General features: G+C 37.9%; 2 protein-coding genes across 16 annotated transcripts in view; both read right to left on the bottom strand.

Moving 5' to 3' along the window:
• Positions 1-1,763, bottom strand: part of nbeab (neurobeachin b) — a 334,783-nt gene extending 333,020 nt beyond the window's left edge. For 10 of the 12 annotated variants that reach the window (XM_056271940.1, XM_056271939.1, XM_056271945.1 and 7 more), the window contains exon 1: positions 1,314-1,762. In XM_056271940.1, the coding sequence (XP_056127915.1) occupies positions 1,314-1,580 (267 nt within the window). In that variant the 5' untranslated portion in view covers positions 1,581-1,762. Of the gene's footprint in view, positions 1-1,313 lie in introns of all 12 variants that reach the window. The other 2 variants (XM_056271937.1, XM_056271943.1) reach the window with 1 other exon arrangement.
• Positions 1,764-4,009: 2,246 nt separating this feature from the next.
• The window catches only part of stard13b (StAR-related lipid transfer (START) domain containing 13b), a 95,778-nt gene continuing 74,074 nt past the window's right edge, over positions 4,010-25,713 (bottom strand). For 3 of the 4 annotated variants that reach the window (XM_056272025.1, XM_056272027.1, XM_056272026.1), the window contains 13 exons: positions 17,578-17,649; positions 15,448-15,529; positions 12,740-12,803; positions 10,794-12,157; positions 9,146-9,316; positions 8,683-8,842; positions 8,294-8,492; positions 7,967-8,177; positions 6,979-7,099; positions 6,654-6,890; positions 6,166-6,383; positions 4,978-5,154; positions 4,010-4,845 (listed from right to left, as the gene is read on the bottom strand). In XM_056272025.1, coding sequence (XP_056128000.1) covers positions 4,728-4,845; positions 4,978-5,154; positions 6,166-6,383; positions 6,654-6,890; positions 6,979-7,099; positions 7,967-8,177; positions 8,294-8,492; positions 8,683-8,842; positions 9,146-9,316; positions 10,794-12,157; positions 12,740-12,803; positions 15,448-15,529; positions 17,578-17,649 — 3,194 coding nt within the window. In that variant the 3' untranslated portion in view covers positions 4,010-4,727. Of the gene's footprint in view, positions 4,846-4,977; positions 5,155-6,165; positions 6,384-6,653; positions 6,891-6,978; positions 7,100-7,966; positions 8,178-8,293; positions 8,493-8,682; positions 8,843-9,145; positions 9,317-10,793; positions 12,158-12,739; positions 12,804-15,447; positions 15,530-17,577; positions 17,650-24,022; positions 24,176-25,713 lie in introns of those variants that run through there. The other variant, XM_056272028.1, reaches the window with a different exon arrangement.

The raw sequence follows: 25,713 nt of genomic DNA, 5'->3' as shown, positions 1-25,713 counted from the left end.
AACTGAAAACAACTATCTGACTGATAAACATCGTTTATAAAAATACAATTTGTGCATCGTGGCTGAAGAACCCTTGGCAAATGGTTTCTAAGGGAAGGGCAGTAATTATTCCCTCCACTGTCAAATCAGAAATGTACCCTGGCGTGCCGTAAACAGCAGCACCTGTGAGCTCAGGAACAGACCTGTTGTCTAAAATGCTGTCAGCATCGCCTCCTTGACTCACCATGAGCTGCTATTGTGTGAGACAGACAGCAGTCACAAAAGAAACACCTGATCCTGAGTTTTTCTATGCTAGATGTGCCTCTGGTTTCTTAATCTTTATTCCTCAGTTAAATGCATCAAATGTTGTTAAGTCTGTGATTGTCAAATCAGTCAAATACTGAAAATCACACCCAGGCGGATGAATATCTTAATATCTTAACATGGTTAGTCTACTCCAGCAGGTCAGTGTTGTTTGCCCGACAGCTCATTACTCAGGCTATTAACTAAGAATCACAACGAGTACAAAAGTTTGTAATACCACAGTTAAAGAATAAGTAATGTTTGACCAAACATCCTGGTCCAGGTCTTGTGTGCTCTATTTGAACAAATAGGCTACTCAGCAAATCGACTATTAACTTAAGACTAAAGTTCATTAAAGCTAAACAAGCATGCCATAAGCCTGCTGTTTTTACACAGTCAAAGAACAAGCATGCCGTAATCAAATCAAATATATATTTTTTTGTTGAAAAACATGTTAAACTTTAAAATTAGATTTTTTTTTTTTTTTGTCAATATCAAACATATCTTAATACACTGCCAAACAATTATTATTATTATTGTTTTTTGGCAAGATGTCCAGTAATGAAACATGAAAGATTTAGCCTATTTGAAAAACAAACTTGTTTAAGACAAGATTTGTTTTCAGAAAATGCATGTTAAGTTCTTGCTTTAAGGATGTTTTTAATGAAGATCAAGAGTATTTTTTCCAGTGTAGGATAGAAACACGGTGTCATGTTAACTGCAGCAGGACACCTGTTTGGTTACTACTGTTAACAAGTAGCTAGCCTATGACAGACACTTTGCCATATGTCAGTGACTGTAATGAGAACATAAGGGCACAAAATAAATGCTGCATCCGAACACTCACAATCTGTGATATAATGTCACAACATCATTCATTCATGGGGTTATTATGACTCCCAAAGTCAGTCTCAAAACCTGAAAAGCTGCCTATCTAGAGTCCATTGGTTCGTTCTAGGAGCCCCAACAAAAAATGCTGTTAGCCTAGTGAATAGGTTTTGAAACACAGCCACAAGAAGTATAACACTTACCAGATTCAACACTGTTTCCACTATGTCTCTATTGCTGACCTCGCCGACTTGAATGAGACCGGAGAGCACTGCGAATTTCGTCTTGATATTCCGGATCGGAACCGAGGGGTTTATCACCCCGGCCGGTAGCACCACCGAGCCGGAGCAGGACATCATCATCATCATGTCACCGGTACTGGAGCCCGCGGTTGCGGCGGCTCCGTGATGCCTGTGGCCGGGATGAGGTGCTCTGTCGCCCGGCGTGGCCACCGGCTGAACGCTCGCCATATCCTGTCAGCCGCGATGTTTAAAAACAGCGCTGTATCATCAAGAACAGGAGGTGTTTTAGTCAAATCAAGTTCGATTATATATTTTGAGCCACTTTAAAAGAGGGAACAAAATCTCCGATAGTAATTAAATATCCACCGGCTGTGAGTCGAAACGCATGTGGCAGGTTCACAGTATAGCCTACTCTGGTCTGGATGCTCCGCACTGTGCTTGAGCTCGCCGGCTTCCCTCTCTCTCTCTGAATTGTGTTCAGTGATGTAGTATGTGGGTTTGCATTGCCAACTGGGTGTACCGATCAAATGTTTCTCACGCTGGGAAAACGCCCTCTATGTGCAGTAGACTACCAGGCTGCAGTGTGCGTCCTGTCTGCACATGGGTCGAAGGGAAGATATCATAGACTGATCCCTACCGATCAAACAGGTAGCCTAAACATGTGGTGCATTGTAACACACACAGCATCACTGTACATTTTTACATTACCGCGCAGCAGTCAACATGTTTCTCTGTTTTCTCTAAGATAGATAGATAGATAGATAGATAGATAGATAGATAGATAGATAGATAGATAGATAGATAGATAGATAGATAGATAGATAGATAGATAGATAGATAGATAGATAGATAGATAGATAGATAGATAGATAGATAGATAGATAGATAGATAGAAGGGATTCCCTAAAATGGATGGATTCTCTAAAATAGATGGATTGATGGATGGATTCTCTAAAATAGATAGATTGATACCATTCTCTAAAATGAATGGATGGATTCTCTAAAATAGATAGATTATAGATTCACCATCACCTAACGATATCAGTCCACTGACTGAAGCCGGCGCTAGTTTCATGTTATTGGTGTGGTAATTAGCCTACTATAAAATAATTTATAAAATATTTTTAACTAAAACATGTTTATTATCCACGTCTGATCTGATGATGACCTGCTGACTGTATATTATGCCTTACATGGGTCACTGGTGCAATCATCAGCAAATACATGTAATATCTGTAACATTTCAGCAAACCATACTTTTGAATTATTTGAGAAGACGACTCAATTTTCAAAGATGTCTTTATTATTAAGTATTTGGACAGTGATCAATAACATTCACAACCTCATCTTTAGATGAAGCCAGTAAATGATCAGGAGACACAAAATGTCTGACTGCATTACAGTGACATTAATGCTTTTAGAATGATTATTCCTGATCTATTGCCTGCTGAATGTACACACACTGCATAATAAACATGAGGTGTAAACGGATGTCTCTTGTGACTAAAAACATGATCATATTTGTGTTTGTTTGTTTAATGAATGAATGTGGATCTCTTTGTGTATCTGTGTCATAAAAAAACGTATTGACTCACTGGTGAGAAGATATTATTCTGTCAGTGTGATGCTATATAAACCACACAGTTCACTAGATGACAGAGGCCATCTGATGGATTGATTCTTTGGCTGTCTACTGGAAACCACACCATGAGGTTTGATGTCTGGATAGAGTGTGTGTGTGTGTGTGTGTGTGTGTGTCTGCATCCATCTGTAACGCTTTCAAATGATTAAAAACCATTCAAATTTATTTACAGCAACAAAGTGTTATTCAAAGTTCATTTGGTGTACTCCATGATTGCATAAACATGCATTAAAAATTAATCCTTTTTTGTTTGTATCATTGTTGTCTCTCATTTTAACATCCAAACAAATTATGATAAAGCAGTTTGATATCAAAACACAGTAAACAAGCTGAGATATTTGTAACTGCAGCCTTTGAAGCATTTATAGCCTATATATATCTTTATATTTATATTTATATAAAATCTGGCAGTCATTGACATGAAGGAAAGGTTTGTCATAGATAAAAACTGACATCTAGTGGATAAGAGAAGTACTTCACCTTTAAGCAATAATATTTTGGTTTGCGTTTAGAAAATGCTTAATGAATTCATTGTCATTAAGGAACCAGACCGTTCAAAAGTTTGGGGTCGATACGATTTTTTAAAAGTTTTTGAAAGAAATAAAAATTAACATTGTGAAACAATTACTATTTTAAACAACTGTTTTCTGTTTTAGGAATTATATTTTAAGTGTCACTTGATCCTTCTGAAATCATTCTAATATGCTGATTTTGTGCTCAAGAAACATTTTTTATTATTATGTTAAAAAGCTATTTTTGTAGAAACGGTCAGATATTGTTTTCATGAACTGATGAATAGAAACAGGATTTTGTTTTTAAACATAAATATTTACTAACATTATGCTGTCACAGTTTAATACATCTTTCAAAAAAAAAATCATAATAACCCTAAACTTTTGAACGGTAATGGCTATGATTATGGTTATGGTGTTATTGTTATGAAAAACTGTTTTATATCAATGATCATGTAGATGATAGGACAAAGAAAAATACCATCAAAAAGACAGTAAACAAATTAATATTAATTAATTTACATAGTTTAATTAAAAATCATTGTCTCTGTCATTAATGTAATCCAGTACTACAAAAGCAGGTCTGAAAAAATCAAACCCAAGTCATTTTGTCCATCCTTTAAAACAAGCGAGTTAAAATTCCATAATATTACACCCATTCATGGACAAACATTAAAATAGAAACAGAGAAAGCAAAGTAAACCCAGCTTACAACTGAGTAACATTTTGTACCATATGAATTACACTGATATCTGTGCAAAAGGAGATATCAAAGACATAAATGCAAAATGTTCGTACTACATGAGCATTTAAATATATATATATAGTCTATACAAGATGCGTGTTGATACACACAAATACAAACAAACACATACATGGACATGCGGTGCATGCATGTGCAAATATAGCTTTCTTTTTTTAATTAAATAACATATGCTTCCCAGAAGCACTTAAGAGCTTAGGTGTCCTATACATTGTATAAGATCATATAAAAGAATAAAATAATTAATTATAATACAAATAACAATAGTTACAATAAGATAATATTAAAAATGGACAAGCTAAATGTACATTGGTAAGTTGGCGACATTCCTGTTTGGGTTTATTACCCAGACCAGGCAACTCTGCCCATTGTGCAAAAGGACAAAGAGCTGCAGAACGTTTCTCAGGGTATCGAGAGTCACAGAACTGAGATTTCAGGTTCCAGAATGATATCACGGCTCAAATTTTTGTTTCTGGACCCTCTGTCTGGATTGGCTGAAAGGAATTGCGAATACGAGCGGCTTCGGCGGCGCAAAGGTGTCCGAATGCTTTGTTATACCACTCCGGAGTTCTCCCCCTGAAAAGCAGAGCAGAAAAAGTTACAACACTGACATGCTTTCATTTCTACGAACAAAGCCGTTACAGTCGAAGAGTTCAATACTAGTTGTAGTTGTGTGTGTGTGACTCAATCAGCTATATATATACTCACTTCAGGTCCACTCTGCAGATGTGGGTGAGTCTGGACTTGCCAGAGCCACAAGGCTCCAGTAAGTAATTGGATTCCATCACTATGGCTCTGATGCCCCCTACAGGTAGACAGTCCTCATGCTCGATAGACACCGACACCAGAGAACACGTCCCCCGCGGGAGATCCGTCCTCCATGACCTGAAGACAAACATCGTAACTTTATATACAATCATACAATCGATAGTAAACAAAGTAATCTATTTGAAGTGGATCAAAACCTTTCATCGAAGTTATACATGAATTTTGAACAATACCCGTTCTTGTCTAAGAACAACTTTGATGAACTTTTTTGATCCACTTCAAATGTTGACTACTGTGTGTGTATATATATATATACATACATACATATGTACATGCAGATTTGTACAGTATTCAGCAGCTAACAAATTAAGCAGTTACTCTTTATGTATAAGACATATATGTTGAACCAAAACATTTAAACAAGAGTAATTTCTCAACAATTAAAAGTGTTATATAGCCCCATTGAATCATTCTCAGACTCAATGCTGCCAACAATGGAACCACTTGGAAGAGAATTGTCAGAAGACTTATTTATTTGCATAAAAGAGGACAATGGTACAAGAGGATTACCAAAGCAACATTATAAGTGTAAAAGTAACACAGAGACTCAAAAAGAATGGACTTGAAACAGTCAGGCCTTCATTTTGAGACGAGTGATTTTTTTCTTAGAAAAGAATAGGAGAAATCCCAAGCGTCTCAGAGCTAGTGAAAGCTGTGAAAAGAGTGTTTCAGCTCACACAGTAAAACGCAAGTGCAGAATTGCATTTTTGTTGTCCACACAGGAGGTACCAACTGTAGCCAAAGCACAAGAAACTCATTTAGACTTTTCTAAGGCCCATATTAACAAAATATAGACTTATGGGAATTCATACTCTGATCGCATGAGACCAAGTCAGTCATTTTGGATCTAACACCATCCGAAATGTGTTTCATTGCAAGGGGGAGGAGTAGAGTTTTTCATCACACTTTTTCATCATGACAATCACTCTATACATTTCTCATGGTGGACAAGTATTTCAACCGACCTTAACACTACCTGTGAGGGATTTGGTAGAGACAATGTGAGCAACACTCCTCCATGACTTGAGTATTTGACTAATTTATGACATTCTCAGTTCTGGAACCCACCTGAGCACTACAAAGTCTCTGCTGGGATGTGGGGGCATACAGTTGAGGACATACTGGAACACTTCCGTCTGCCTGTCCAGGACCTCACACACTTTCCAGTTCATCAGATCCACGTCCCACAGGTGGCGTTCCCGAAGAACACGGTTCAGAACCACAGACGGAGGAGCCTCCACCTCCACCGAAACCCGCCAGCATCGCAAAGGGTTCCCATCACCCACCTGGAGTCAAACGAAAGCACTTTTCTTAGTATTAATTCACGAGTTTACATGGACATGAAATCAGATTTAGTAAAGTATGCTTATGCGGGGGAGGGCTCCGAGCTCGGAATTTGGCCCGAACCCAGAGCACTCCCCTGCTTTGACTGGGATAGGAACCAGCCAAGAGGGAGGCGATGGGGAGGTGGAGGGATGCTGTGAAGCTGTCACGGGACAGAGCTGAGGGACGGCTATATATACACTGCAAAAGCAGTAAAAATTCTCTATTCATACCTTCTTATAGGACAGCTCGGTGTTGCCGGTGCTCTGGCAGGACACCCAACCTTTGGCCTTTTCCCGTGATTCTTTGAGGAGACCCTGCAGTCTGGCCTCCATGAAAGCAGGCCAGGAGCCTTCATCTTCCCCCTCTTCCTCTTGATGTTGCCGCTTGCAGAGCTCCTCAATCGTGGGAGCCTGAAGCTCCGCCTCCACGTAAGAGTTCCGCGATTGTGTCACCATTTCATGTGGAATCTGTGGGAAAATAAAAAAATTTGCATTCAACAGTTGGGATAATTGAAAAGGCCAATAAAAAAAACTTTAGTGTGTGTATGTGTCTCACCTCAAACAAGCGGTTGCACTCTGTGATCATGTGTGCCAGGCCCTGAGTGGCAGCCAGGTTTTCATTCAGGTCCTTTTGGTCTGGCCTCCCTGCAGCATACTTTTTCTGCATCTGCATCGCTCTGTTGACAGATCAGAAAATGCTTTAGTTAAGATGACAATAAACTTTTATCAAATGTATTTTTAAATATTTACTTATTTTTTACAAAAAGTTGAATAAAAAAATATTTAAAATAATACAATGTAAAATAACAATAATTAAAATAACAATATGATAAAAAACGTAAAGTAATGTCAAACATAAACTCAGTATTAATTATTGGGAAAATGCATCTTAATTTAGTGTTGCTTTATGGATGAATTTAATGGGTATGTATAATAGTAGATAAAATGGTATATAAAATAGTTAATATAATAGCGTGTGTGAATGTAGTGTTGAATTGTTATGTATAGTTGAAATAATGGCAAATTAGTTTCTCCTTTATGAGGATTAATAAAGATTTCTAACCTAACCTAACCATTGATAGTTAGGGGTGTAACAAAATATTGTGTCACAATATATCGCAATACAAAAATGCAACAATATGTATCGTGGATAGTGACTATATGTATCGTGTAGTTCACCCAAAATAAAAGTTTTTAGAGTTTTAGTGTCAGTACTACATTAATTTACTATATAATAATGTTGAATATAATGTTTATTAATGGAATGGGGGAATATTTGTATGTCCTAATAATGCCAAATGTTTTATGTTACCAGTAAAAAATGGCCTACATTATTTTAAATATATCTAGTCAGCGACAGAGTGTAAACATATTCATTTAAACCCACAATGTAATATAAAATGTAGCATTTTAATTTTAACCTTTTATCATATGTCCTGGAGTATCACAATAATATCGTATCGTTAGTTCAGTATCGTGATATGTATCGAATCGTGACATAAGGGTATTGTTACACCCCTATTGATAGTAGATATAATTGCTACCTTGGTGCATGATTGTCCTTCTTCAGGATGTTGAGATGAAAAAGCGAAGGTGCCAAACACACTGCGATGTTCATGGGTGTCATTTGATTCTCTTGCACGGAAGTGACATCGCTCAGGAAGCAGAGCAGTGTTTGCAGTACTTCCCTGTTTTCATCTGACATCAGCATGATGGCCGCCTGCACGGCCTGTAAGCGCTGCTCTTTGGGCACATCTAAAGAGGAAACGAGGATCAGATGAGTAAAGGAAGTATGTATTTCTTTTCCTGAATGCATGAGATGGATGTAGGAGAAGAGTTAGGTTAGAGTTTGGGGAGGGAGTGTTTCTTACATTGGTAAATGTGGAGGAAGGTTTCACCCAGTTTACTGGTCAGAAGTGGCTCAGGCAGATCCCTGAAGAACTGTTTGACCATGTCGGCCACATCATACGCAGACTGGTCTTCATAGTTGACATCATCTGGAGAACTCTCATTCATCTGTCTGAGAGCTTGGATACGAGACTTCACTCCCGACTTGCGAAAAAGACCCACCTAGGAAACAGAACATTTTAAATGTAAAGAAATTAAGTCGACTTACAAGGAAATGGAAATTTAATGTGCACATACAGTATAATGTACGTTTGCATTTAGAAGAATAATAACATTAACATTTATTTACTGTGTTTTCAGATTACCGTTAGATTGTGATAGTTATATTGTTGATTTGAGGAGCCTGACTGACCTGATCAAGGCACTGGCTCCTGAGGTAGCGCAAAGCCTGCTGCACACCAAGAGGCAGAGGCTGGCCAAAGCGTTGAACATGCACAATAAGTGGAACCCCGAACACATTCTTATCCTTATAGTCTGGAACCTTCATCCTCTTCATGAACTTTGGCACAGACCTGAGAGACATAAGGAATAATTGAGAGGTTTGTATACCATTTAACCTATTTCACAGTGGCATTTTTTATATTTTATGTTTTAAGAGTAGTACAGTCATCAATACAAATAAATGAAACAAGTTCAACAATAAAGCTTTGTGAAATTATCACAGTTTTATCAACAGTAGGCTGCTGTAACAATAGTGGCCAGTAGAAGGTGCATGGGTTAGGATTTACTGGTACTCCCTCTTGAGCTAATCACAACAGCTTTAAACTACAGTTAAACAGTAACATAAATCCCATAGGATCTGAACAGATTCTTACCAGGTCCAGCCATGTTTGTTGGACATGGAGTACTTCTCCATAATGGCAGTGAGACGGAGCAAGGAAAATTTCTGTAGCAGACTAAGCTGGGACGCAGATTGGCTGGAGATCTGGAGAGAGGCGACCGAATGGCTGAGGCGGTTAGAAATCTGGAAGCTCGGCCATCGCAAGCTAAACAAAGAGTAGGGAACCATGTTAGGGATTCAAACCTGAGGGTGAATGAATGGCTGACTTTGAGCACAACGACCCAAACCAACATTTGGACAATTCTAAAACTACAAGAGATGCACCGATCGCAATTTTCTTGGCTGATTCCGATTTCCAATTTTTTTGTTAGTGTGATCTGTGGATACCAATTTTTGCTGATTCCGATTTTCTTTCTAAGAACTATAATTGACAGCATATACAAACAAAAATCGACTTTTCTTCAATGCAACATTTTATTTTCATAAAAAAATCAGTCTGCATAAATGAATACAACAGAATAAAGACAGATATGAAATAAACACTGCTTAAGTTTTCCAGGTGGGTTTACTGTAACAGTTGGTTAGTATTCAAGAAATACTACAGAAATTAAAGCAAACAAATGTAAAATAACACTTGGTAGCCTTCATTGTATAAATTAAATACAGTTTAATCCTTGTTGATTCTTTGCAGTGAGTCTGTTGATTGATTAACTTTAAAACACAGACAGCAGCAGGACTATTAGGGCTACTGTCACTTTAAGAGCTTGTGCAAATAAACTGTTACAAAATATTCGTTTTTCTCTCAACTGTTTACGTTCTAAAACTGACTCTGTTTAACTCAGGGGTAGGCAAGTTCGGTAGTAGAGAGCCGCTGTCCTGCAGAGTTTGGCTCCAACACTGAAAAAAACCTCTCCTGCCTATAGCCTTAGTAATCCTGAAGACATTGATTAGCTTGTTCAGGTGTGTTTGATTAGGGTTGGAACTAAATTCTGCAGGACAGCGGCTCTCTAGGACCGAATTTGTCTACCCCTGGTTTAATTGAATACTCGCCAAGACGGTCCGTGGTCCACACACTTTTGGTGTGAGAACGAAACCTGCAGGAATTAGTAAAATTATGCGCAATACAAGCACTATTTAACCGGAGCAAATGAGAGGAGTGACAGTGCGAGTCCACTGGCGCAGAGCGAGCGGAGCCGAGCGAGTGTTTCCAATTAATTCCTATGGAAGTTGTGCTTCACGCTCGTGCGTGAGCGTGAAGCTCAACATCCATTGGAATGAACTGAAAACACTCGCTCTGCTCCACTTGCTCCACGCCAGTGGACTCACACCGAGAGTGAGAGGAAGCGGGTGTATGTTACTTCGCCGTCAGAGAAAAGAGAGCGAAAATGCGCAGTTGGCGTTATTGCCTGTGCCGCTGGCACAAAAACGGACCGGCTAGAAACTGGAAAGACGTGAGACTGAACGGCCGGTCACCGGTCCGGGCTAAGCATGCGGAAAATCGGCTGATTCGATCAGTCGATCGGTGCATCTCAAAAAACTACTACATAAAGGTTTTGTTTAACATACACATGTATACATACTAATTTACAGACCAGTGAACTGATTGTTATTTCCAATTAACTTCTACAGTTCTGAATGCAACACATACTGTATATTATAGCATTGTTAGCTCTGAATCTTACCGTTTTGGTCTGGTAAGCGAAGCCCCGACACCAGAGTCTCTCCTTTCCCTCATTCCTGTGGATTCTGTTTCATTAAGCGACACCCCGTCCCTGTCTACATCACTGAGGGTAGCCTGACCCTCCAGAACTGATTGTCTCTCAAAGTCCAATGTGATCTGGCTGGATGACTTCAGGTCCCCTCTCTCTCCATTACAATCAACTCGCTCCTTCCCTGCATTTTCACTATTGGGCAGTACATTCTTGGACCAGTGGTCCACGATCTGTTGCAGCCCATTAACATGTTGCAGAATATCGTCCAAATGTGGGAAAAGGTCTTCCTTTTCCAAGTCTATGAGGTCACCGGTGCTGGCATACAGGTGTGAGCCAGGTACGTTGTCATAAATGCTGATCCGACTGCCTCGTGTGCAGCACTGCGTGATGGGCCGAGGTTCTTTGATGCTGGGTGGACGTTTGACATCCGAGTCCATGCTTGCCGAGTGCCAGTTGATGGAGGTTGCCGTTGAGGGTGAAAGACTCTCAATGGACAGAGCTTTGGGAAAGGTTCCAGGTTTGTGATCTTTAGGAATATGCACCACCAGGTCCTCGTAGGAGCGGAACTCATTGCGGCGGTTCTGCTCGGCCACGCGCTTACCCTGGATGAGACTGGAAAACACATCCAAGTCCTCCAGGTACATCCCGCTACGCTTGTGATTGGCCCGGTGGACATTGCGTTCCTTCAGGTTTGGCGTACTGACGGCACTCCCGCTGGACTGACTGCTGCTCCCTTCGCTGCTGGACTGGGATGGCAACCCCATGCCGGAAGGTTGCTCCAATAAACGCACGTCGCAATTGATAATCTCCACACAACGGAGAGTTTTCACAGCCTGGGGTTCTTGTTGGAGAACCGGGGCACTTACAACAAGGCTCCTGTTCTCTGGTCCACCCATCGCTCCCCGTAACTGCAAAGTCTCCATGCGGCGTAAGAACTCCTTAGCTCGTGTCCGTCCTCGCTTGGTATGCTTTACAGGCAGCGAAACATAGCTCGAGAAATTGGCCACACCTAGGGATGTGTGGTCAGGCATGGCTGCAGAGTCCGAGCAGGTGCGGTGTGAGCTGTCCGAGTCATCCGCGCTGTGCGCAGGAATAACGCTGCTTCCACCGCTGCTCTCGCTGTGGAGCGAGGAGACCTCTGGCTCGCTCAAATCTGTTAGAACACTCTCGCTGCTGGTTGTTGGCCTCAGGGCAGAGTTCTCCCCTGAATTCTTGTTTTCCACACCCCTCAGCAGGCAATCAATGTCTTGGAGCCTGGACCAGCGGCGACTGCTCCATTCAAAGGTCCATTTGTCACTGATGGCAAAGAGGTCATCTTCATCTGAGTCTTCGCTCTGTAAATCAACAAGGGAATGAATAAATATGTCTTTCTTTTTATTGCCATACCTTTTCCTTTACTAGGTTAGCAATTCAACACTTGAATACCATCCCAATCCTTCAAGAAAACTGTTTCTTTCACTCTCTCTTTTTTTCCCTTTTTCCTTCTCCACAATCCAGAACCCCCAGAGGTAACAGTTTAGATTCACTCAAATGGCTTTTTCATGTTTTCAAAGGGCACATTCCTTCCTCTGTTAAATGATTACATAACCAGTGTGATATAACACAAAGTATCAGTTTCTTTTCAATACCTTTAGGTAGTACAATAAGTGATACTATACTTTAGGAAAGAAAGCAGTAATATCAATTCACTCAAGACTATGCTAGTGGCTTTCTCATATATCAATCTTATTGTGATAAAAAAAGGGTTGTAGTTGTTTTTTAGAGTTAAAACACGAGGCGTTTTGTGCTAGTCATTATATAGCTTTTTGCAGGCATGATAACCCTCTTAATTCTAGCAGCAAAACCACCATAACATGAATTCGCTAGAACAATGCACATACACTGCTAGTGTTAAATAGAAATTATGCAACACTTACTTTTTTCTTGGGAAGGTGTACGTCGAGTTTCATAGAGGCACACTTGTTCAGCGTATTCAATCGCCTAAATAGAAAAAAAAATGGATAGAAATTCAAAAAGCCTTTCCTACCAACTGGCTTTATTTTGCATTGCGTATACAGCAGTGATGTGGACACAATATCAGAACAGCCTTCTGTGGCTGTTTCTAATATAATCAAGCTATAAGATCTATGTCCTTGCTATCCAACACTCAGCTCTGGTGAGCAGAAAACCTAATTAGGCACAATAATTGGCCAATGTTCTACTCTCTCTCTCATGTACACTTGCTTTTAATTGGCGAAACCTTGCGAGCTGCAGTTGTCATGGTTTTCAATGGCCCTCAAGACCAACTAATGTGGTGTTGATTCCAGCTGCCACATAGTCACTCTTCCAGGTCTGAGAGGCCAGTTTTTACCCTCACATTCAAAACATCGAACAAAAACCATAAGAGCTTGCTTTTCTTTGATGCCATTCCCAAAACCTCTTGAAAATAGGTCTTTCTTTTTTAGTCATTTGCGTGGTCCATCAAATATGAAAAACTCCTTTGGGATAAAAGGAAAGCAGCTTTCTGAGCTTTTGACAAAGTTGTGGGCTCAAGCTTCTCTTTGAACTTGAGTCATTTTGAATAGCAGAGCATTTAAATTACAACCTTTCACAATAAAGGTCTTGAAGCAACACCGCAACGTATCAATATTTCCAATAAAACGTAAAAGAAATAAAGTAGTCTCCTCCTGGATCTGAAAGTGTGCAGGGAAGATTTATTAGAAGCTGTTAATGCTGTAAAGGGAAAGAAAAGAATAATGTGGAAAAGACGACAACACATTGCGTGCCTCAAGCATGCATGGAAACCAAGCCAGTGTTTGTGATGTAATAATCATGACATTTTATGACTCTTTATATTGTTCAGTGGTCTGTGTGAGTGCCATGAAAGCAAAAAGACTTAAGATATAAAACATGAATTGCAGAACACAGTGGGTGCATAATGAAACAAACTGAAAGACATTGGCCATAGAGAATGGAGAGCAAAGATTCAACAATTCACTCAAGAAAATATGACACTGGTCCCAATAAGACAAGGCATCACCATTTGTAGATCTAGATCTAGATTTGTAGTTACTGGAAGGCTCTTTTCATCTTAATTTGGGAACTCATTGAGAACATGATGTACTTTATTTCTGAGGAAACACAATGAGTGTAATTTACAAACTTTATTGAGTCAGTAGTTGCTTTCATCATGTCATTATTTACTTCTGCATTACAAGAAGATTTTTTTATTGCTGTCATTGTGTATTGCGTCAATTAAGCTCAGGTCCAGTGTAGATTCTCTCATGTCAACCTTTTTGAAATGCACAAGTAAATAATGTCATAATTAAAGCAACAACTGGCAACTAACTTTGTTTGTCATTTGTATTGATATTTAATATAATATTAACATAGTTTTTTATTGTGGTATCAAAATTTGCATTAAGAATTTCACTGGTATTGGTATTGACCACTGAATTATTGGTATCACGACAACCCTACATTTGGCGAAAATTATGAAGAGTTAATAGGGCTACTTTGATGACTTCCTGATAATTAATTTATTAAACAAGCTAAGTTATTAGTCCACAAATCAAGCAGTCTTCATCTGCAAATTGTAGAGAGCAAAGTGTCAGAAAGGTTAAAGATATTAACTTTTTAACTGGTGCTTCCAAACATCCACAACTAACAAATTCCTCTTGCAACGCTCTTACTGGGCATGTCGTGCTAGAATTGTTTACCGGGTTGTTCCCCTCCGGGGGCTGTAGAAAAGTGAGAAGTCAGGGGGAGAGGTGGGAATGTCGGACATTGTTTCCCATACAACAGTAAACAGGTTTGGAATTTCGATGAGTTGCTTAAGGGTTGTTTAGAGTCACAGTAGACCAGCTTGAGTACGCCCCCCTTTGCCCCCAATGCTCTCCTACCAGGGTAGTCTCCAGGGCAACCTAAGTTACTGGAAGGCTCTTTTCATCTTAATTTAGGAACTCAAATTCAGTGTCTAAACAAGAGGAAAAGCTAACTCGTTGAGAACATGATGTACTTTATTTCTGGGGAAACACAATGAGTGTAATTTACAAACTTTATTGAGTCAGTAGTTGCTTTCATCATGTCATTATTTACTTCTGCATTACAGAAGATTGACATGAGAAAAACTACACCAGACTTTTAAAACACACAATGACAGCAATAAAAAAGAAGGTCCTGTTGCCACTACTGATGACTAAGACCATTTAAAAGCCATTGATTTGCCATTGCAATGTCTGTGAAGGGTTACAACCCTCAACCACTACAAAATAGTAGATCTAAATGAAATCCTGTAATTGACCATTAGTTTATCACCATACAATTTCCTTTAGTCATCAGTAATGACAAGGTCCTGAGAGTCAAATTTGTCGTCTTTTTTTATTGCTGTCATTGTGTATTGCGTCAATTAAGCTCAAGTCTAGTGTAGATTCTCTCATGTCAACCTTTTTGAAATGCACAAGTAAATAATGTCATAATTAAAGCAACAACTGGCTCAATAAAGTTTTTCAATTACACTCATTGTGTTTCCCAAGAAATACAGAAAACACAGAATGTTCTAAATGACTGAAATTGAGGTGTTCATTAGGTTCAGTGGTTTATGGACTATGGAAATTTTTTGGTTTAGGAAGTACACAGTCCTTACCGGCACAGAGGTTCAACAAGGTCTTTGTCCAAGAAGTCATGGTCTTTCTTCACAGGAGAGATGTCAATTGGAAACTGAGAATCTGTAAGAAGCACAGGCATATCCCATTTCAACAATCAAGCTCATTATAGTCAAATGCTGGAATAAAACAGATGTCTTTTAGGGACGTAATGATTTCCCTCTGATTCGTTAACAGGCCAATCTTGCATGTTCACAGTGAACACAGAGGAATTCAAGCGCCCACACTCTTAAATAAAAAAAAACCTGACAACACATTCTTTCCAGAGCGATAGCCAAGGCAAAGAGAGTAGCTAACTTGTTTTAGACTTCCAGATGCTAATAAACTGAGACAGGGTTTGCCCCCCAAAAACTGAGCTTGGCTTTGAGAAGCCATTACGTCTTCCATTGAGTATGGTGTCCAACTTATGTAACAGGGTGACTGGATCCAGACCCTGCTGAAGCTAACATTCCTCTGGTACAATTAAATGTTTCATTATATTTTTTTGTCTTTGCAGAATGACATAAGTAAAAACACAGATTCAGGGAGAGTCACTGGGTTCTGGCATTGAAATGCTGGAAATTCCAAAACGACACTTTTTAAAGAGACGCATAATGGGAAGATTATATTATGCACTTTGATTTCTGTGTCTGCCATTGAGATAACAATGTAGTAATATTAATATATAAAAAAATAACAAAAAATGGATTGCATAATAGGACACAATTTTTCTTACATAATAAGCTGCAAATTAATTCATTTAAAAATGTGGATTTAAAAAAAATTCTAATATAAGTGCCCCTATTATTCTTTTTCGATTATTACCTTTCATGCAGTGTGTAAAATAACTGTTTGTGAATGTAAAAGGCCATCCAGTCTCACTTCATGTTACATACTATGTAACAATGGAGTTTTAGGACACCATCGGGTCACTTGATGGAGTTTTTCGGTTCCTTGCCACTGTTGCCTTTGGCTTGCTCAGTGGGGGATATTCAAATTAAATGACCCATCATACCACTGATCAGCTCTCCCAAACTTGGATGTCTTTTCCAGTAATAAACAAACACTGTTAATTTGTTTTGATTGATACTGTGAAGCAGCTTTGATACAATCTGTATTGTGAAAAGCGCTATATAAATATATTTGACTTGACTTGACTTGACAATGCAACAACAGAGCTGAAATTCAGATACATTAATAGGCATTTTGTTTCTAACACGCGCTGTAAGCGGTGGACCAATCACAACAGACTGGGCCGTCTGACCAATCAGAGCAGAATAGGCTATCGGAAAGGAGGGGTTAAGAGAGACAGAATCTTCGAATTAACCGTTTTCAGACTCTTTGAAGAATGAGGTGATGTGCAATGTTATGAGAAAATTAAAGTGTTTTTGACCTTGGATGCATGTAAATCTATTGTAGGACACCTTCACCTTTAAAATAGCTTAATAGAGGCACTTTAATTATTGTTTATCTTGCTACAAAACCTGTAAGCCAATGTCTTATTTCCAGGTTTAAGTAATAATCTATAATTTCACATCTATTTTATATGAAATATCAAGATGTGGAAATGCACTAAAACTTCAAATGGATTCTAGTAAATATCCATTATACAAAAATATCCCAAAACACCTAGGGTGCTGAAGAAATATAAAAAGAAAAGAAAAACAGAGACTGTTCACACAATTGCATCCAAAGACTAACACTCCAACATGAAAAGCGTCCGCCAAGGGCGAGTGAAAAAGGCAGTGTTTTTGTGGCAAGGTTATTCCCATGACCTCTGTTTCCCTTTGAAGATGTCATACTCTAGTATGTTCAAGTGGTACCTCTTAACTGGAACCAGTTTGACCAATGACCTGTACCTCTTTGCATTTCAGATGTAGGAGTTAAAAGAGACACATTTGAGGTGATATGAAAAAGATACACATCCCACCACAGGGGAAATGAATGAGCTAAAACCAGCTTAACATCATGAGGTCTGGCAGCCATTAACACGAGCCTGTCGCAACTACATCGGAAACTAAACCCCACATTAAAAGCTTGTGTTTGCGCTGAATGAATTGGGTGTGATTTACAGTTGGGTGTGATAACATTTGTGAGGTTTTATAAAAGTTTCTGGCGTGGCGAAGTGTTACCTTCGAAGAGCTGGGCGTACTGGGGGAATCCTGCCGCCCGTAGCCAGTCACAAGCTTCCTTTGCCTCGATTTCTGCAACACAAAATATTTGTACATGTCAGACTCATAAAGCATGTCTATCTGTTCGATATGTAAAGACAAAGAAGAAAAAAGATTCGAGGGCCCGGTTTCATGGGTTGCTTCGAACTTTGAGATCATAATGACCACATAATAACAAAGTCAGGCATCTTTCATGTCTGTCTAAAACAAAGCCAAAGTATACAGCATATTCACATGGATATATTTTGTATACAATCTTGTGCCTTTTAGCATTTAACCCTCTGGGGTTGTTCGGCCCAAATGGACCCGAATCATTCAAATAAAAAAATGTTAAAAATCACAGGAATGGTCCGAAATTTGGTGACTTTGTTGGTATTTGGTATGTGAACACCCAAAAAAATTGGGGACAGGATGTGAACAGTCTAAGTGGTTGTAAAAAAAATAGTCACACTCAGGACCTTCGGGTCCAAATGGACCCCCATAGGAAATGAATGGGAAATTGGCAAAAATGTGAAAAAACAGTTTTTTGGGGCGTACAATCTACAAATCAGCCACAATCCATAAAAAAAGCACACAACAGTGAAGGGGAGAATCTATAAAACATCAAGAGTGCAAAACAGACACATCCACACACACACACAAACACACACACACTTTTATACACATACACACTCATAAATTCAGATTACTGTACATAAATCTGTTTTGAATTTTTAAAAATCACAGCTTAATCGGAATGTTACGAAACTAGGTGACTTTTATGGTATTAGGTATGTGAACACACAAAACAAATGGGGACAGGATCTGAATAGTCTAAGTGGTTGTAAAAAAAATAGTCAAACTCAGGACCTTCGGGTTCAAATGGACCCCCATAGGAAATGAATGTGAAATTGTCAAAAATATGAAAACACAGATTATTCAATATGAAAACACAGACTATTCAAATAGAATAGTCTATTTGAATAGTCTAAGTGGTTGTAAAAAAAATAAAAAAAATACTCACACTTAGGACCTTCGGGTCCAAATGACCCCCATTGGAAATGAATGGGAAATTTTCAAAAATATGAAAACAGTTTTTTTGTGCATACAATATACAAATCAGCCAGAATGCAGAAAAAATGACTCAACGGTGAAGGGGTGAATCTCTAAAACATCAAGAGTGCAAAACAGACACACACACACACACACACACACACTGTATTATATATTTATAATAATCTGTATTATAAAGTAAAACTGGCACTTCAAATTACCATTTAAACCAACCAGACAAACAAAAAACAAGACAAAAATAGTCTTTGAGAATCTGTTATTATATTTTAAAAATCAACAACCTGAAAAAAAATTGGTATATTTTTGCAAAAATCACTAGAATCCCCAAGCCTTGAGAGCTGTAAATCCACTAGTGGTAAAAATGTGCTATTGCGTGATAAAAATGCTCAGTGTGTCCACCAGATGGCATCTATATTTTTTTTAAAATTGCTTTCATGAGGCCTAGGCTTCACTCTAAAATGTAATACAGCTTTGATAAAATTAAATAAAAAAAAAAATATATAAAAAAAAAATCTATTATGTTCAATGGGAAAAAATGGGTCATAATTATTGCATAAATATTAATTATAAATCATAAAATATCTCAAAACACCAAAAAAGAAAAGAAAAAAAATTATAGAAAACAAGTTAAAAAAAAATTATGATTTTCTTTTTTTAAATATGAATTCTGCCCTTTGGGTCCATTTGGACCCGAACACCCCAAGTGTGACTGTTAAACGAACAACCCCAGAGGGTTAAGATACTCTCAATATAGGGAAGATAAACTTCTGGTTGATTTACAAATAATGAACTATACTGAGTGGCAAAACTTTCACTCATTATATTTATTTTATTATAACACAGTGACTGCAACAAGTTCGCTGAATAGCTCCGCCCACCGTGAAATCTCATTGGTCCAAATTACATCTCCACATAACTGTTAAACATAAAATACATGCTGATTGGTGATTGCGTATGCATTCAACGTCTGTGTTATGCATGATTACGCATTTGGTGATTGCATATGCTATGCAGCAGTTTCGCGTAAAGTGTACTGTCAAAAAAGTTAATCAGTATTTTTTCTTTATTAATACATGTGTGTACGCACACACACTCACAATGTATAAAATATCCTAAAATATATATATACACACACACACAGACAGACCATCAGGCAGACAGATGGATGTTCAGATAAATTTACTGGCAGTGTGTATGTCACTGGAAACTTGTTGCATCCTAGTAAGGGCACAGTGTAAGGAGACTAGGAGGACCACACTAGCATATTGTTTCATAGACAGTTATCAAAACTATTTTTAGAAGAGCTTGTGTGCTCTTGGACAGGAAGAGAAGGGGGAGCGAGAGAGAGAAAGAGTGAGGAGCTATTACATAACATAATCAGTTCTGTGTGATTTAATTATGTTTCTCTTCCTGCCACTGCATGAACAAGGTTATTCTTGTAGGTCAGGAAGCAGCCAGGTTACAAGATAATCACACAGCCCTGCGAGCCTGTAAAGTCTGCTCGTGATCCTACATGATAAAACGAGGATAGCTCAAGATCTTCAGGATTAAGAGATCAGTTACATATTGGCATCATGATCCTGTTCATATAACCAAAGACTTTTACGTGACATGTCCCAATAGACATCACCTGACGCAAAGCTTCTGGAGGGTTAACATAATGTAGTAGAATGTCTGAAGCCTGTTTTTGATTTTTCCTCTAATAAAAAAAAAGAGAAAGCTTTTAGTGGTCAGCTTTGGAATAACGCTAGGAAACTGTGATTAATATTATCTTCCAGAAGACATGGAACATTCATAAATATATTGATTTGTGGGTCCACTGAGCAAAACTATTTTTTTAGGGTTGACCAAAAAGGTCAAAGACCCTCCGGTCATAAAGACAGAAGAGTGTAAAAAATAAAAACGGGGATGAAAATCACAAATAAATAGCAGCAATGAGATAAATAAGGAGTAAATGGAGAAAAAAAACCCCAATAAACCCACATGCTCAGATCAGGCAATATAGCAAAGTCTGCAATAAAGAGATTTCAATATCAACTCCAACTTTTCTCATCAAAATCTTTCAATGCCACATTATATGATCTATACCATCCACATTAGTTTTACAGACCTATACTTTTACTGCATGTCAATAATTGTCTCATTTGTGCTATTTTTTATTTATTTATTGTAGAAGGAGAAATATGTGAGACAAAGATGACAACAGTCAGTGACATAAGCTGTTCATAAGCTGATCTCACAAAATATGTGTAAAATACACAAAATTTAAGTCAGTGTTTGGGCTTGAAACAGCTAAATCCGATATTTGGAAAACAATATAAGAACATAAGCACATACTTTCTTTTGTTTAAGATTTCATCGCTTTTCAACCAGCTATCAAGTTACTCAAGTTCACTGTCAACAAATCATAATAAAAGACATCTACTATTGTACTACGTACTTTAATACCATATAAGAATGACTGAAAGTCACAAGTTCGGTTCAATTACAATGTATTTGTACATTGTACAAATGTACTTTGCGCTTTTCACAATACAAAACGGTGCCTTACAATCCACAGGGATCAAGCCAAAAATATTCCCTAAGATATTTAGATAGGAAGAAACCACGGGAGGAACCAAGACACAGACCGGCAAGTTTAAACAAATGCAGACTATACATACACGCACAGACACCCATTGACAATATATAATGTAGGTAGATCCTGTTTAGTTCATTTGTCAAACATTAAAACTGTATATCATCCAATGTATCTTAAAACCTTTGAAATATTAGGATCTAACAGAAACTTTTCTACTGATTCTTAAATCTTCAACAAAGTTACTTTATCAGCCATTCTCACCTGATTCAGCAGTACAGGAGTGACTCTATAAGGTGACCTTCACTTATACAACTCTCAACAGCTAAATTTAAAAAAAATAAGACCTGAATCTCATGCCAAGCCACTTGACAATCCAAATCACGCCCCAAGGGTCTCCTGTGGGTGGGTGCAGCCCATATGCCCACCCTCCAAGCTGCGTCAGAAAGTCAATCGCCTGGGTTTCCATTCATCATATTGACAGTAACATGTACAACCGTGGTGAGAATTCCTGCGCTGCCTCCACCCCACTAAGATTACATTTCTTTTGTGTCACCTCATTTACCGAACAATACGGTTTGTTCACTTCAGCAGCTCCTGTGGGAAAGACTAAATGCTGCAGACGTCAACTGATATAAGATTTTTCTTTATAAGCATGTCACGAAACTCAGAGCCTATAGCTACTCAGCACAACTATAGCAGTAACCTCTGAGGGATTTATCTGACTGAAGTAAACTAATGTATGTAACAAGATCTACATACAAAATATTAGCAGATAAAATGTCCTTGAGGTTCAAAAGCCCACGATATGACATGAAACTACAAACATTTGATTGTATACATGTATTTTCACATATTTTTCACTAAATATGTCACAAAAAACTTAATCGGTGATACAAATACTTAGACAAGGTTGACCAATGAGGCCTATATTTTATATATATATATATATATATATATTAATAAAATAAAATAACCTTTTTCTATTTTAATAAACTGTAAAAATGTATTTATTCCTGTGATGGTAAAGATGAATTTCCAGCATTATTACTCCAGTCTTCAGTCACATGATCCCACAGAAATTATTCTAATATGCTGATGTGCTGCTCAAAAAAAAATTCTTATTATAATCAATGTGTTGCTTGATATTTTTGTGGAAACTGAGATAAAAAAAAATTAAATCAGGATTCTTTCACAAATAGAAAGCATTTATTTGACAAATATCCATTAAAATTATATATAAAAAAAATACAGGGAAACTTCTAACTTGGTACATTACAAAAAAACGATTAAAAAAAATTAAGAACAGACCTCAAACTCCGCCATTCATTTGCTATTTAACATCTATAATAATCAAACCAACCAAACCTGCTCTGGATATCCCAAGTGAATTTAAATGACATTTCTTGTGTAAACCACTGGAGTATAAAAAAACAGGTAACACTTTATTTCAGGGTTCAATTTTCACTATTAACTTGGTGCTTATTAGAATGCACATTACTAGGATATTGGCTGGTTTTTATTACGTATAAAGCACATATTAAAGCCTTATTCTGCATGACCATATTCTAAATCACTTAATCCTACCCAATACCTGAACATCGCAACTACTTTACTAACTATTAAGAAGCAGTAATTATGGGTTTATTGAGGCAAAAGTCATAGTTAATAGTGAATATGTGTTCCCGGAAAACAGTAACAAAACAATAAAGTATGTAACATTTAGTTAACAAATTCCCTTGAAAGATTAAACAAAGTTTGTTCACAATAGTGGACGGAACACAAAATAATCCTCGCCAATAGAATTTTTTTTTATCTATTTAAAAACAAATATCACTGTTATATAAACGGAGCAATTCCTCTCACCACCATCGGTGCTCTGGCCCTAATAAACCATCAACATGCCTGTAACTGAACACCGAGCGCCATTCAATTGGTTCAACAGAAGGTGAGGAAACCTCCTTTGTGACTAAGCATCAATTCCCAGGAGTGCTGTGGCTGCTACATAGCACCTCCTGCACTGTACAGTAACACTGAAAGTGTAGCGGCATCCTAATCAACGTCCCACAGCTGCAGCCAATACGGTAACAGCCAGAAACCTAAGCTGGGAATTCCACGTCGCACAGTATTTCGTAACACTATCCCGAAAGCTACGATTTCTTTTCCGTCATTGTGTTTTCTCAAAGAATCGGAAGGATAAAGAGCTCAGCTACTGGCTCGCCACCAGCGGGGGAAACTCTCGCTTTTAAATACGGCCAAACTGCGTGCAGAGTACAATGACTGCCACAACAATAACTTCGTAACACAGCACGCCACCGACACAATGCTAAAAGCAGAGTGCCGCTTAATATGTGCGAAACACAGACACCTTCCTTTCCTCGTTGAATAACCTTATGTAAGATACGGTGTTCACTCAAGGTCAGCCATGGCACACGCTGGCACTTTGGCAAGCGGTCACAAATCCTGTTAGGAATTTAATACACTGAAAAAGAATTTGGTGTAGGATTTTTTTCTAAACCATTTTCACTTGGAAATTACAAGTAAATTTCACAAATAATTACAAAGAAATGGCAAGTAACAAATTAAAAATGAACTTCGAAAGACTGAAATTGTATTTTCTTGAAAAATGTCATCTAGACATCTAGCTTCACAGATGGATTCAGGGAGTTATTCAAATGCCATGCAACGTACAAAAACTTGAAATAAGTCATAAATAAATGAAACGCAGTGGAAGAACAGATCAATGAAATTTAATAAAGTTGTACATTTACTTACGAGAGACTTTCATCCTGTTAAAAAAAAAACAGTCCTGTGAAGTTTAAACCAGGATTGCTTCTTCCCAGAACATATTTTCTGTGCACTCTTAACTGTCTCCTCTTCTGCTTCTCTCTCAGCTTTTGTGTTTCTCTCTCTCTCACTTCCTATTTCCCTCCCCTTTATTTTTCACTCCCTCTGTCTTTGATTTACTCTCATTGGTCCTCAAGTCCAAGCCCCCTTTCCAGTATATCTACCCCCTCCATTCCTCTTCTCTCTTCCACTTAAACCATCACAACTCACTCCTTCTCTTGGCACTGCCCTTTCGGCCGCCCTCTAAGTGGCAGGACACTGGCAATGCGGGACTTTCTTTTCTTGCCGTCTTATGACGTAATCAACCCCCACTGATCCCTTCGGTCTCCCAAACCTACAATCTAGCTCATGTAGTAAAGACTGCAAGATGTCTCACATCCCTTAACTTTGAGTTTTATAGCTTGGGGGGGACGACCTTGATGTTGGCAAAATATTCCTGTACAAGCAAGCAGGGTGAAACAGTCGCCCTCTTCCCTCTTAAAAGGTTCTTTGGTAGAATCTACAGATTCAAGTAGAACCTTTAACATTCATGGAACCTTTCCATTACACAAAAAGGTTCTTTATATTCAGATTTTTAAAATGTTCTTCACTCTAAGAAATGTTTCTTTTGGGGAACCCAAAAAAATTGAACTTCAATGGCATCGCTCCCTTTTGGAACCGTTATTTTTAAGCGTGTTGCTGGGAAAATGGGACAGACTGGGGGAAACCAAAATGATCCAAATTCCTGTAATGCCCCTCTGGATGACGGAAAACCGAAAGAGAATGTAACATCAAAAGAAGTGAACACTAAAAGAGATTCACTGGGGAAAATATGGCACATTATCGAGTGTCTGCTGAGTGTTTGCTGCCCACCGATTGTTACATACATCAGAAATGTGACCCAAAGCATTATGGGAAGGCCCTTGTGGGCTGTAGCTACTGCAGTGGGATCAAACAATAAAGAAAGAAGACAAAAGACTGTCGCCAACAGAATGCCAGAAAGCATTCCACCAAACTCAAAAGAACATCTTTGTTGTCTGATCGAGCTTTTTTAATAATGGTTTTGGGCCATATCATAGTTGCAAATGCATTACAAACAACAGTATTTATTTTGTTAAATACATATAAAGTATGTATATAATTAATATTATCGGTACCATAATGGTTATGTTGATAACCAATATGGTACATTAGATATTGTGCATCGATACTTTTAAATATATTTAACATACTAAAAACATTAAATACATTTAAAGGTATACAGTGTAAATAATGTTAACATACAAAATAATATAATTAAAAATGTATAATATATAAAAAATAAATTATTTAAAAATATATATATATTATATTTATATTTTATATATATTTCTTTTTTTTAAGGGTTAGGGTTATGACAATATATAATGTATAAAATAAACAATATATACAATTGACATAATAAACCCTGTAGGATCTTATTTGGATATATAATCCTATCGGAGTACAAGCTCTCCGTAACGTCAGTCTAAATATTTCTGCACATATTTTATCTATGAATCTTAAAAAAGGCTTCAGGCAACTACACCAATAAACCCAGGAACAGCAATACAAGGAACGGCTGTGAAACCCTTTTTTGACCACCTTACAAAAACACAACT

This window comes from Rhinichthys klamathensis, unplaced genomic scaffold (assembly GCF_029890125.1).
Source record: "Rhinichthys klamathensis goyatoka isolate OS25496 unplaced genomic scaffold, OSU_Roscu_1.1 h1tg000329l_1, whole genome shotgun sequence".
Taxonomy (NCBI): domain Eukaryota; kingdom Metazoa; phylum Chordata; class Actinopteri; order Cypriniformes; family Leuciscidae; genus Rhinichthys; species Rhinichthys klamathensis.
The sequence above is the reverse complement of the archived record's forward strand: the minus strand, read 5'-3'. Positions and strand labels throughout refer to the sequence as shown.